This window comes from Manis javanica, chromosome 4 (genome assembly GCF_040802235.1).
Source record: "Manis javanica isolate MJ-LG chromosome 4, MJ_LKY, whole genome shotgun sequence".
Taxonomy (NCBI): Eukaryota; Metazoa; Chordata; class Mammalia; order Pholidota; family Manidae; genus Manis; species Manis javanica.
Window position 1 is genome coordinate 30,736,644 of NC_133159.1, and position 13,674 is coordinate 30,750,317.

The window sequence follows — 13,674 nt, forward strand, 5'->3', positions numbered from 1 at the left end:
GTAAGACTATTGAAAAGAAAAATGACACCAAGGATAAGAAACTACTCTTTATTTTAGACAATCTCATAAAATTACTTTGGCATCTCCCTACTGCCTGCCTTAAATCCTTTTACTTGAAAAAGGCAGCTTGAGATAAGGAAAAATCATAAAGGGTAAACTTTGCAGCACTAAGAGGATGTTTCCTCAAGAGTAGCTAATCATTTCTCCAAAATAGCATTCTCAGAATAGTCTTTTCAAAAAGTATTGATAGGTTTTCATGGGGTAGAGCATGGGCAGGATGTGACTAAAATATCCATGCTCAAGTAGTTGGGAAGTGGTAGCTTAAGGTTTTCTTTACCGTAGCAGAAATTCTCAGAGTCCTTAATATATTCTGATGTGGGTTGATCTCTAAGACGAAAAAAGGGGTATGCAGTATTTACCAAGTTTTTTGAGCAAATCCTTTTTCTACTGGAAATAATCTAAAATAGTTTGGAGTGTAGTGGCAAATAAGACTCTTGAGATGTCAGTTTGAAAGTCTGATCTCTTCACCTTTTACCCCCCATTCTCTGCTAACACCAGCAGGAGAGTGACTCTAGAACCCAGACCACTCAGTAGTCATGTAAGAGAGAATAGGTTAATCAAGGACAGAAGGGGAAGAATCAGTTGTGTCATCTTTCGTTTCCATTTATATATTTTTCTTCATCCCCACCCTAGGCCCCAGGTGTAAGTTAAGCATGGTGCACACTTCCCCACCTTGAACAATCCAGTTCGGTGCTACTTTTCCTCCTTTTATGATTAACTAACTTACTGCTACTTGGGACAGGAGACAAGATGGCAGGCCAGCTGAGTATGTCTAACTGCCCAGACAACACAGAAGACAACACACTCAACGAGGGGAGGGCAAGCTCAAGAAATTAGCAGAAACTTCAAGCAATACTTCTCCAAGCACTGGTAAAATCACCAAAACTGAGAGCATTTATGTGAATGCCTCAGGCCTGGGTACTGGCCTCTTGGCTTGAAATGTGGAGAGGCTTTCCTGAGAAAGTGTTTGCCCTTAGTCTATTTCATTGCTCTATAGAGTTTGTTCAGTCTTTGTGAGCCAGGCCACAGTTGTGGCACTGGAATGTAGCAGACTCCATTTCTTAAAACAGGTTGACCACATCAAAGGATTGTAAAGCAGTCTCCATTGTTATTAACTAATTAAATTTGCATTCAACACTATGTGGTGACAGGATGAGGCAAAAGATAAGATTCATATCTTAGATCTGAGCAGGGCATATTAGATGATGACTAGAGAGTAGGATTAGTTGCAAACTGGATCTCAGCTCAGGCTTGGGTGTGAAGGGAATCATCTCCCCTACTAGTATGGAAGCATGAGGGACTCCCTGAACTCTGCTGCAAACTACAAGGGTTTCACTCAAGGAAGGGTATGATGTGGGTATAAAACCATTCTTCAGACAGTTGAAGATGGTCCCCTTCTGCTGCCAGGAACACTAGCTGTCCTGCATTGTCCATTTCCTTCAGCCCCAGGCGGTCCTGCAGAGAAAGGCCATAATTAATCAACAGGTTTAATGAAAAGCTTTAAGTAAAATAAAATGATAAGCAGAATGCTGAGATCTATTCCCAATGTGCAGTCTTTTACCTGCGTATTAAATTTTAGGTGTATTGTCAATGCCAAAAATACCTTTCACCAATTTTTTTCCTAAGCATTAAAAAAGTATATGCAATTGAAATTGTTACTTTACTTTCTGAAAAGTTCCAAAGCTAGAGGACCACCTATGGGTGGGCAAGCCATAGACAAAACTGCCTTAAAATGTCAGTTTAGTAGCATGAGCCAAAGATGGGAGAACCTTAGCTAGATAACTTAAAAACATATCCAACCCTTAGGTAACCAGCTCAGACACTTTCATATCCTGCAGTTCAAAATGTTATTACTTGTAGTCAGGGTGCTACAGAACAAGTATGGTTGGAAAGATGAGCCGTTATGATGATGCCAGAATGTTGCTTCTGTAGCTACCATCAGTTTGAATTTCACGATAAGGAAGTTAAGTTGTAATTCTGAAACTTAACAGACCCTAGCTTCCCTTTTATGTCACCCAAGCTGGGGCACCAAATGCAGGAGAAAAGCCAAGAGGGGAGACAACTGGCCTCTGAAATTACTAGGAAGAATTCTAGTAGAAGGAAAGTAGTTTAGGTGTAGCCCTTATGCCTTTTTGGGAAAGTCTACCTCCAACATAAAATTCTTTATAGAGTATGGAAGGCCCCAGAACTGGAGGTGATGAAATGCTGCAACCCTTGCTTGAGAAACAACCTACTGCTCAGCAAGATGCACTGCTCTGTTCCTCTTCAGTCTGCTGCAAGAGGAGCTCCCCTTGCCAGTGTGAACTAAAAAATGCCTTACACATTCAAATAGTTTCAGGTAACAGCCCTCCCCTCTCTTCTGTGTTTTCATTATGCATGGGGGCTCTTCTTGGGTTTGCTTCTTGGGTTTGCAGCAGACTGCACACCAGAAAGGAAGCCAGTTTTAAACCTTTTTATCAAAGGAAGGAGTTAGGGATGATGTGTCCCCTGTACTTGCTTGAAAACACTGAGGTACAGGTCCTTCAACCTTCAGGACGTAGATTTCTCTAAACCAGTGCCTGATATGTTAGTCCAACAGTTGGCAACCTAACAAGCCTTGCCCTTAGCAGACATGAGTCAGATGCCTCGTGAACACCTACTGCTCCAAGATGTGCAGGACAGGGTTTATCACCAAAGAACTTAGGAACTTCAAGAACCAGGAGCTGAAAAGGGCAGCACCTCTCTCCTCCCCAGTTACCTGTGTGTACAGAGTGGTCTCCTGTAAAGGAATGGTTTCCTTGGCTTGGCCACTTCGGTAAAATCCAAACCACTGCAGAAGAGGAAGAAATACAGTCAAGTCAGACACAGGGTACATATACTGTCAAACTAACTCAAGACCAGCTGGTAGCTGAGATGACCAACAAATTGAACACAAAGCTGTAGCAAGGAGTAAAAATAGAGTATGTCTTGAGTCACCTCTTTAAGGGTAGATCCTGAGGAATCTTTCCAAAGAGCTCTAATTCCTCAGAATTTCTGCTTCCTACAATTGAATTCAGCACCAGCCCTCTGAAAATCCTTATGCTGAACTCTATAGCAAAGGGGTCAGCAAACTTCTGTAAAGGTTAGATACAAAATATTTTAGGCTTTAAAGGTCACATGGTTGCAACTACTCAAGGTGCCACTGTAATGCAAAAACAGCCAGGCAATGTTTAAGAAATGAATATGGCTGTATTCCAAGGACACATTTGTGGACACTGAAATTTTAATTTCATATTAATTTTCACATCAAATATTCTTTTGATCTTATTTCAACTATTAAAAAATGTAAAAACCATTTTTAGTTCATGGGTCATACAAAAAGCAGATGTCAGGCTGGATTTGCCTGCAGCCTGGAGTTTGCTAGTTCCTGGTGGTCTGACCTAATGTGATGGTGGCACTAATAGAGGCTGAGTCTATGAAAGAGGGAGCAAATTCTGCTTGGAACAGGGATGGTGTCCTGGATGGAAGAAGTGACATTTGAGTTTGGTCTTGATGGATGAGTAGGAGCTAGTCAAGTGGAGAAGCCCATGGAAGGGCATTCTAGAGACTGAAAAGCATGAACACTGGCATGTAAAAGTAAAGGTACGTGGCAACTCTGGGTCATTTCTAGTAGTACAACATGCTTGACAGAGAATGTACGAGGTGGGTAATAAACGGAGGTTAGGTTGGCAATCCAGGTCAAAGCCAGGTCAAGGCAGACCTTGAATACCAACCTTAGGGATCTATAGGCTTTGGGCTGGTGGTTCCTAACCTCTTCTGGGCTGTAGGTCTTGGATAAAATATCTGATAAAAGTTACTATCTTTCTTAAGGCAACTGCATAATTTTGCACACAATTGCAGGCGGTGGGGGTTAAAACCCTCAGTGTCCCATTAACAGACCCCAGGTGAAGGACCCTGCTCTCCACAACTGTTGGTGAAAGGGACTGAAGCTCTTTCCCCACAGGCAGCTGTATTTTAATGCCATTTACTCCTTTGGTCTCCTGGCATGATGTGCCCTACCTGAGCAGCGTCTCACCTCAGAATCCACAGGGTCCACAATGGAATCATTGAGGAACTTCACCATCACAAACTTCTTCAGGGCCATCAGGTTTTTCTTATAGGACTCGTTGACACTCTGGAGGAAAGGCCAGCAGTACCTCAGGGACATCACCGTCAAGTCCCAACGGGGATTAAAGCCTTCCAGGGCTCTGGTCTCTCTGACCCTGCGCCACCACATTTCTCTCTGTGGTATGGGTGGCTTTTCCAGCTTCCTCCCCAGAATGTACTTGTCCAGCCTTTTCTTACAATCCTATCTGACTGACACACAGTCCCCTCTGCAGTCTCTCATCTAAGTAAATCCTCTGAGAAAATCTGGCCACAAAAGGACCCACTAGGAAGGCTTCTCTCAAGATAGCAGGGAAGGACCTAAGGGAAGAAGGTCAAATGAATCCCAGCCTTCCTAAAAGGAACTGAATCTCATAAGCACGGCCTTCCCAAAGCACAGCTGTTTCTCAGGTTCTGCCAGGTATTTTTGGTAAACAGCCACTGCTGATCTGTTCACAATGCCCTGAGGAGAAAAGTGAATGCACAGCTAGGGCAGCCTGGGGTGGGGGCTTACTCTTTCCTGATTAACATCTGCCAAGAAGATGCTGTGGTTGCGGTACACGTCCTCCTTTATGGGGTCATGCCAATATTCTGCTTGCACCAGGCTGCAGGAAGGAAAAAGAACTAAGTGACCAAGCTGCATGTCCGATGTCAGTCACAGGCCTGTGCACAGGCCACGAAGAGACCTCAAAAGGACAAAAGACCGGAACCCTCAACCCCAGGGCTTGCCCTCTAATACAGAAAACAGGACTTCACTTGCAAAAATAATTCAGCCAGATTACCGAGGCAAGGATATGCTAGTTAATACGGTACAGAAAGTCCTAAGATTGAGGAAAAGGACTCATCAATATTGGTTCCCCTGTGGCATTGAGCTTCATCCCACTCACGCCTCCAGGTCACAGTGGCACATGCTGCCGTCTCCCCTAACCCCTCCTCCTTCACCCTCCTTTGCTTCATATTCATCCTGCAAGACTCAACTCAAATTATCACCTCTGCCTTGCCTTCATCCAACCATCTCTCTTCATTTTGCCATGCTCAGACTGGGATGCTGGTCTAACCTCTTAATCACAGAGCACTTAGCATATTTTTGTGATGGCACTCATTTTCAGGATTCTGGTATGTCATGCAATTTTTCAAGACAAAAGGTAGGTATCGTGGCTATACTGCTGTTATGCCAGACACCTATTTACATCTTTTTACTCTCTCCAGTCTCTCGGACCCCTTACTTTCCTCCTCCCTGCCCCCAAACTGACCCCTTCCCCAGATGTCCCCAGTAGCTGGTTTCCACTTAGTTCCTGCACCTACACAGCAGCATTTGCACCAAACAACAGCTATGCTTGGACCTAAAGGGAGCAGTCCTCTGGGAAAGGGAGGAATTAGAACATGGGTGGAACTCTCTATCCCAGGTTGGCAGGGAAAGGAATACAAATTTCTGCAGCAGGAGCTCCCAGCCAGAGTGGAAGAGCTACCCAGAGGCAGGGCCCTGAATGCTCCACTCGGCCGAGTAGGAGGCACTAAAGCCTAATGGAAGCAGCTACATCAGAGGTGATGGCAGTTCCTCACGCCCTGGAGCAGACAGGACTGAGGGGAAGGGAAGCAGCAGCTGGACTCAGCAGTCGGAGTGACAGTCTATAATCTGTTTATTAAGTACCTGAAAGCTTTTCAGTGTTTAGTTTCATGGATTTTTAAAAATGTGATGAACTCTGAACATTCATATGATGCTCCTATTAGTACTGGTCTTGTCACTGTTCTAGCACGCTACCATGTGAGAGTGGTGGCTCCTTGTCTCTCCCTGAAGGGACTCTAGGCCCCTTCAGCAGTGACCCTTTGGCATATAGCAGATGCTCAGTACTAAGGAGTTCCTGAGTGAAAGAGATCGATACAGGGATGTCAACAAGCTAAGAAAGCAGGCTTGGCACTGAAGGTGAGGTAGGGTTTACAGATGTAAGGAGAGGGAAGGTACGGTTAGAAGAACAAGGGAAGAAAAAGCTCCAGGAGTGGGTAGTCAACAGTGTCAAATGCTGAGAACTGGGCACTGAGCACACACACTTTTCACGAAGGTGACCAACCAGAGGTTCTTCAAAACTGTAAGTGAATGCACAAAAAGGTATTTGGATCTTGCCAGACCAGGTTCCTATGAACTGCAGTGGGGACGCCTAATGGCTGAGGATGAAAGAACCATTGAGGCCGCAGTCACAGGTCGGTCACCTTTTTGTGTGAAAAGGAAACAGAGCTAAGAAGACAACAGGAAGAAGTGAAGGGCACTGCATTTTTTAAGATGCCTGCCGCACAGGGGAAGGCTAAGGGGAAGGGCCTGCGGGGTGGCGGGAGCCAGAAGTGCTGCAGAAGGCAGGGACTGGGGGTGGTGGTGAAGGTTTTCAGGGGGCAGAGAAGAAGCATGGATTCTTCTTATCTCCTTTGTACCACTGAAGGGCCAGATTCCGAGGGTAAGTCTCTCTCAAAATTACACAGTGAGCTGTAGAAAAGGTAAGATATGAGCCTAAACCTGTCGGAGTCCACACTCTTTCCAATGCCGTGTGCTGAAGAGGCGATCAGCTCCCCAGAAAGTTCTTGCCTTCACCCCCTTTCCCCCATCCCCCCAGGCCTGCTCTAGCCACTGTGGCTTACAGAGAATAACAGCAACACCTGTACAGTGCTTACCTTTACAAGGCCTATTCTAAGCACTTTGCTTACATTAACCTACTTAATCCTTGCAAGAATTCCATAGGGTAGGTACTATTTTCCTCATGTTGACAAATGAGGCAGCCATACCCAGATGAAGTGCTTGCCCAAGGTCATACTACTAGTAAGTAAGAGTCAGAACAGCCTGTCAAGCAATCGAGCTCCAGCAGCCTGTTCTTAACCACTGTACACTGTCTCTGTGGACGGCAGGATATAGACAGCACCAGCTTTAAGCCAGACAGACCTAGTTGGGATCACAGGTATTTTGCCTCTGAGTCTGTTTCTTTATAGGGTTATGTGAAAATTAGACAAGGTATGTGAAGCTCTAGTACTGTGTCCAGTCATAGCTTAGGTTCAGTAAGAGACAGGGCTATCAGACCTACTATCCCCCTACTGGCACACCTTGTTTTTCTGTGCTTTGCTGTATTGAGTTTCTCACAAATTGAGGGTTTGTGGCAACCCTATGTTAAGCAAGTTTATCAGCACCATTTTTCCAACAGCATTTTGCTCACTTCACGTCTCTACATCACCTTTTGGTAATTCTCACAGTATTTCAAATGTTTTCATCATTATATATGTTCTGGTGACCTCTGATCAGATGATGGTTAGCATTTATTAGCAATAAAGCACTTTTAAATTAAGGTATGTACATTACTATTTCAGACATAGTGATACTGCAGTCCAATAGCCTACAGTATAGTGCAAACATAACTTTTATATGCACTGGGAAACCAAAAAATTAATTTGACTTGCTTTATTCCACTCTTCACTTTACTGCAGTGGTCTGGAGCTGAATGAACCCACAATACTGTGAGGTCTGCCTGGATGTCGTTCCTCCTTTCTCTTGCTCTGAATCCAGCTACCAACGTAGCTTACATAGGAAATGCTGTCTGATGGCCTAGCTTGAGAGAAACGCGAGGCTGGAGGGGAGGAAATGAAATGTAAAGAGGATGTGTTGAGATGATCCCAAACTCTCTAAGGAATTCCAGTTTAAATCACAAGATATTTGGCAGAATTTGATGAACTAATTCTAAAATCCAGATGAAATGATATAAGTCCAAAAACAGCCAAGACTTGAAAGAAGAATTAGGTAAAAGTTGTCATAGTAAACTGAAACAGCATGGTAATGGGGTAGAAACAGACAAATAAATGAATAGAACAAACAGCTCAGAAACAGACTAAAGCACAGAAAGAAGAAAAAAAAAGTCAAGGAAAATACGGGCTAGGAGAATAGTTTTATGCCTCGATCATAAAGATTGGTAAATTTGACTGAATCCAAATTATAAACTGCTGTACTTGATCCTAGCTGCACAACAATGTGAATGTAATTAATGCCACTGAATTGTACATTTAAAAATGGTTAAAACGGCAAATTGTATGTTTTTTACATTTTACAAAAAAAAAATAATGCAATATATCAAAAGCCAAAGAATTATACTCTTTAAGTGGGTGAATGTATAGTATGTGAATTATATCTCGATAAAGCCTGCTGTACCAAGAAAGACACCATAAATAAAATTAAAAGATAAGCCACAGCCCAGGAGAAATTAAGTGTAACATACCTAACAACAAAAGGCTTAATATTAAAAACAGAGTTAACCCTGAAGAACATGGGGTTAGGGGTGCCAACCCCTGTGTAGTCAAAAATCCCTGAATAACTTTACATTCCCCAAAAACATAACTTCTAACAGGCTACTGTTGACCAGAAGCCTTACTGATAACATAAACAGTCGATTAACACTTACTCTGATGGTATATGCATTATATACTGCATTCTTACAATAAAGTAAGCTAGAGAACAGAAATGTTTCTAAGAAAATTATAAGGAAGAGAAAATACATTTTATAGTACTGTACAATATTGACTGAAAAAATACTGTGTGTAAGTGGACCTGCTCAGTTCAAACCTGTATTGTTTAAGGGTCGACTGTGTATGTGTATGTGCACATAATCCGTACAAATCAGTAAGAAAAAGACAAAACACCCAACAGAAAAACAGGCCAAAGCTACATATAGGCGATTCACAGAAAGGGAAACCTGAGTGGCCAATAAACATGAAGAGATGCTCAACCTAATAATCAAGTACGCACAGATTAGAGTGAGAAACCAACACACACATCTGCCTGGCAGAAATTTAACAGACAGGATCAAAAGTTAGTTAAGAATAGAGAAAACAGGAACTCCCATGTTCTGTCAGTGGGAACAGAAATTGATACAACCACCTTGGCGATACTGAGTCAAGTTTAAAACACATATACTAATAATCATAACAGCAGCTAACATGCATTGAGTGTTTCTGAAGTACTGTTCTAAGCACTCTACATCTATGAACTCACTTAATTTTCTCTACAACCCACGCTCCGTTTCACAGATAAGGCAACTCAGGCAGAGCGGTTACATAAGTTTGTTCAAAACTCATACAGTCTACCCATGAATTCCACTAGGAGATAAGTTCCTGTTCAAGGGTTGTGAGATAATAGAAGATACATATATTCATCTCTGCCACCAGTTCCTGGCAGAGAGCTCCTAAAACCCTTATAATTTTTTAAGTGATAAGTGCACTAGGAACATTTTTGTTCTAATGAGGCGTTGCTGGGTGGGGTCCTAAATGGGGGCTGGTCACCAGAAAGACCAAACCATGATTAGGAGCTTGGAATTTTCAGCTCTGTCCCCATTCTCTAGAGGGGAAGGGAGTGGAAATGGAGTTAATTGATCATGCCTATGTGAGGCAGCCTCCATAAAATCCCAACAGTACAGGGTCTGGAGAGCTTCCAGGCTGGCAAACACACCCACACCAGGAGGGTGATGCACCCCAACTCCGCAGGGACAGAAGCTCCTGTGCTCTAGATCCTTTCAGACCTCGCCCAAGGCATCTCTTCATCAGGCTGTTCACTTGTATCCTCCATCATACCTCCTAATAAGCTGGTAAACATGTTTCCCTGAATTGTGAGCTGCTCTAGCAAATTAACAGTACCTGAGGAGACAGCCATGGGAACCTCCGATCTGTAGCCAAGCCAAACAGAAACTATGGGTAACCTGGGGACGTACTACTGCATCTGCAGTGAGGTGGGAGCAGTCTTATGAGACTGAGCCCTGAACCTGAGGGATCTAACACTATCCCCAGGTGGACAGTGTTAGAAGTGAGTTAAACTGTAGGACATCCAGTTGGCACCAGAGAAAATTGCTTGGTGCGTAAAAACCTCCACACATTTAGTGACCAGATGTGAAGTATCCTGTGTGACCGTGGTAGTCGTGGAAAAGGAAAAGAGACACACAGGAGACTCACAGGAGGGGAAGACTGGGCTTTTCAACACAAGCATGTTCTCTAAAAGGTGTCCATTATAATGGAAATGCTGAAATGTTTGCGGTATGGGAATTAAACTGTGGGATGGTCATATAAAATGCCATGTAGCAGTTAGACAAACAAGTTAGACGTATATATAACAACATGTTCAGATCTCAAAACCATAGTATTGAGTAAAAGGAAATCATTTGTAGACTGAAATGCCCAATAAGATATCCAACAAAGTTCTGAATATACAGACTAACACTGTATGTTGATTATGGATATGTATGTATACATACAAAACGTTTTTAAGGGACAGAAAGGATATACTCTGATTTCTTGACAGTGGTTGTCACTGTAGAGGGAGGGCAGAGAATGGGACTTGGGAGAAATAGGTAGAAGGTTTAAATTTTATCAGAAACATTTCAGTTCTTTAAGAAATGGAGGCAAATGTGACAAAAGATTAATTTTAGGTCTAGGTGCTTAATAGTTCTCACATTACTCTCTACTTTTTCTGAATGTCTGAAAAGTATATAAGGGAACCTGGGGATGCCTCAATATTTCCAGAAAAAGGAGAGGCAAGTTGAGGGCAAAGACGTGGGGAAAGCCAGACGACCGAGGGGAAGCACCCTGTGAGAGGCCCAGGTGGCCCGGCCCTGCCGAGCACTGGGGCGCGGAGGGCTGGGGGCCTTGGACCAAGAGGTGGGCAAGCTGGCAGAGCAGAGCTGGAGCGGGGGAAGAGGAGAGGCCAAGGCCGAGGGCGGGGCCACACAGGGGTGCTCACTGTGGCAGGGAGGTGGGGAGCCAGGAGGGAGAGCAGAGAGAAAACAGGAGGAAGGAGATATCCAGGAAGGGCTGCCAGCATCTCCAAGGGAAACTAGAGGGCAGATTTCACAACCAGAAGGTTGAGAGAGACTTGTTATCCTCACATTCCTTACTGTCCCAATGTGCCTGGCCAGGGGCTAGTGCTTGAAAAACACTTCCTCGCTGGTTACTCAGGGTATTCGGAGAGCAGATCTGCTTTGCTAAGGTTAAATTCTCTGAGTAGTAAATAAGACATCTTTTGGGGTCTCTGCCTAAGTCAAAACCATCCCCCCTTGTCTGAGAACTGCATCCTTCCTGCCCCCACCTACAGGTTACAGAGGTGAATATGGTTGGTGCCATGTGGTCCTATGTCTCTGGCCACAGCTAACGAAAGGCCAAAGAGCTAAAGGTGGTGACCTGACCTGAGCTGGTCAGGGTCCTTTCCCTAAGAATCTGCATTGAGATGGAGAGGTTCTAGCCTCAGACTGAGATAATCTCCTAAACAGAGAGGACTAAAAACTTGGAAGCTGTGCAATGTCCCCTTTCACCATGTATGCAGCAGGTGAAGCTGGCCTGCATGGAGAGAAAAAAGCAGCAATAACACAGCAGCAGCAGTGACAGCTGGAGAGAGGCTGCCTTGGCTCTGGCTGGCTCCCACTTCTTCACTCCAGTCCTCCAGGCCTTGGGCACCAAAATACGATGATTTCCTAAAATTTTATTTTGGTTTGATAGGGTTATTTCTTGCATCTAGAATCCTAATACAGGGCACCCAGAACAATACTTCAAAGAGAAAACCTCCTGCTAATGTCACTTTACGCTCTCACCATCCTCCTTCCTACCACACTACTTGGGCTATTTGCTTCTTTAAATCTCCATACTGGCCATCTGTTAAAATGAATTTTTACCCATATAAATAAACTTTAAAAAGAAAAGGCAAACAATGTACAAAGTTAAAAAACACTCCTAAAAATTAATCTGTAAATGTGCTCTTGAGAACTAAGACTGCATTTCCCAAGGAGACTGTGTCATAAATGGTGGGCTGTATCCTGGCCCACAAGTCAGCTATGTTATGAAATGCATCTCAAGTGATTCCATTTCTCTCCAGCTCACCGTGGCCACTCTGGTCTAGTGTCCAAGCTGCCATCACCTTTTACCGGGAGCACTGTGACAGCCATCTAACTGGTCTCCCTGCTTTTCCTCCACTGCTTTATAATCCGCTCCCCACAAGGCAGAGGAGTGCTTCCAAAAACATAGATTAGGCCATGTTATTCCCTTGCTTAAAACCTCCCAATATGTTCAGAAGAAAATCCAAATTCCGTATGTGGTCTACAAGTCCTTGCATGTTGTAGCCTCTGCTTTTCTGTCCGGCTCTCCCATCTGTCACTAAATTCTAGTCATTGAGGCTTAGCACAAGCTGAACTTGTCCCAGGCTCAGAGCCTTGTCCCCACTCTTCCCTCTGCCTGATCCTTCTCTCCTTAGCTCCTCCCATGCTGCTTCCTTCTGATCCTTCAGAATCCAGCTTAAATCTCTCTTCTGCAGAGATTATTCTATCCAAAGCAGGTGTACCTCCTCTGCTATACTGCATCCTTTTTATTTTTGCCATGGTCTTTGCACTAGTAGAGATTAAGTGAACCTGTTTACTTGGGGACCCCTTTTTCCCGCTAGCATGCTACTTCCTGAGAGCAGGGACCCTGTTTTGTCTCCACTGTATCTGTGAGACCTACAGTAGGGCCTGGCACATAGCAGGAGTTCTACTTGATGAAATACTTCGTAACTGCAATGAAAAGAGAAAAAACAAAACCATTGCATGACTTGCAAATAAAGGCAACGGAAAGCTACAGCTGAATGACTACTGTAGACAGCAGCGTCCTAGTGGTGCAAGCCCAAACCTGCCTACGTCATCTAAACCTAGCACTGCACTGAATGCTTTATACTCAGCAGGTCTAATCCCCACATGAACCCTGAGGGAAGTACTGTGATTAAGCTCTTGCTAGCGATGAGGCTGAAGTGCAGACACCCCAGGCCGCACAGCTAGGCAGGGCAGCACGGAGTCTGTCCGACAACCCCCCAGAGGGAGGGCACAGAAGGTCCTGTTTTTCTTCTTACATGTCTGAGGATGTCTTTATTTCCCTTCATATTTGATTACTGCTTTGAGATTTAGCATAGCATTCTAGGCTGGAAACTATTTTCCCCCAGAATACAAAGGTGCCACACTACTGCCTGCTGGCTGGTGGCACTGCTGTCCAGGCATCTCCTGCCATTAAGACTCTGACTTTAGGATACCACACTGGGATCTACTCTTTATCCCCTGTGTTCCAAAATTTCACAGGAATATACCTGGTGTGGGTCTTTTTTCATTCCTTGTCCTACTACAAGGTGAGCCCTTTTAATCTCCAAAGTCATGTCCTATAGTTCTGAGAACTGTTAATGTGTTTGATAACTCCAATTCACCCTTTCCTGTTTCTCTTTCTGAAACTCCTCAGGCAGATAGTGGACTTCCTAAATAGCTTCTCTAATTTTACCTCTTCTGCCTTTGCTACCTCCTTGGGTGTTTGTTCTATTTCTAGGAGATTTCCTCAACTTTGTATTCCCATACCTCCAATACTTTTATTTTGGTTACCTTACTTTTAACTTCCAGGAGCTCTCTGATTGCTGGTTTGAGTCACCTTCTTTTCTAGCATCTTGGATGTAATCTCTTACCTCTGAAGACAATAATCATAGGCTTTTTAAGAAGGTTTTTT

At 43.9% G+C, this 13,674-nt stretch overlaps 1 protein-coding gene across 2 annotated transcripts in view; it reads right to left on the reverse strand.

Annotated features, from left to right (window-relative positions):
- Positions 1–34: 34 nt before the first annotated feature.
- Positions 35–13,674, reverse strand: part of PPT1 (palmitoyl-protein thioesterase 1) — a 22,687-nt gene continuing 9,047 nt past the window's right edge. The window contains exons 6-10 of one of the 2 annotated variants that reach the window (XM_037021247.2): positions 4,676–4,766; positions 4,094–4,192; positions 3,016–3,152; positions 2,798–2,869; positions 35–1,515 (exon numbers count right to left, since the gene is read on the reverse strand). In XM_037021247.2, the coding sequence (XP_036877142.1) occupies positions 1,500–1,515; positions 2,798–2,869; positions 3,016–3,152; positions 4,094–4,192; positions 4,676–4,766 (415 nt within the window). In that variant the 3' untranslated portion in view covers positions 35–1,499. The remainder of the gene's footprint in view (positions 1,516–2,797; positions 2,870–3,015; positions 3,153–4,093; positions 4,193–4,675; positions 4,767–13,674) is intronic. The other variant, XM_017641598.3, reaches the window with a different exon arrangement.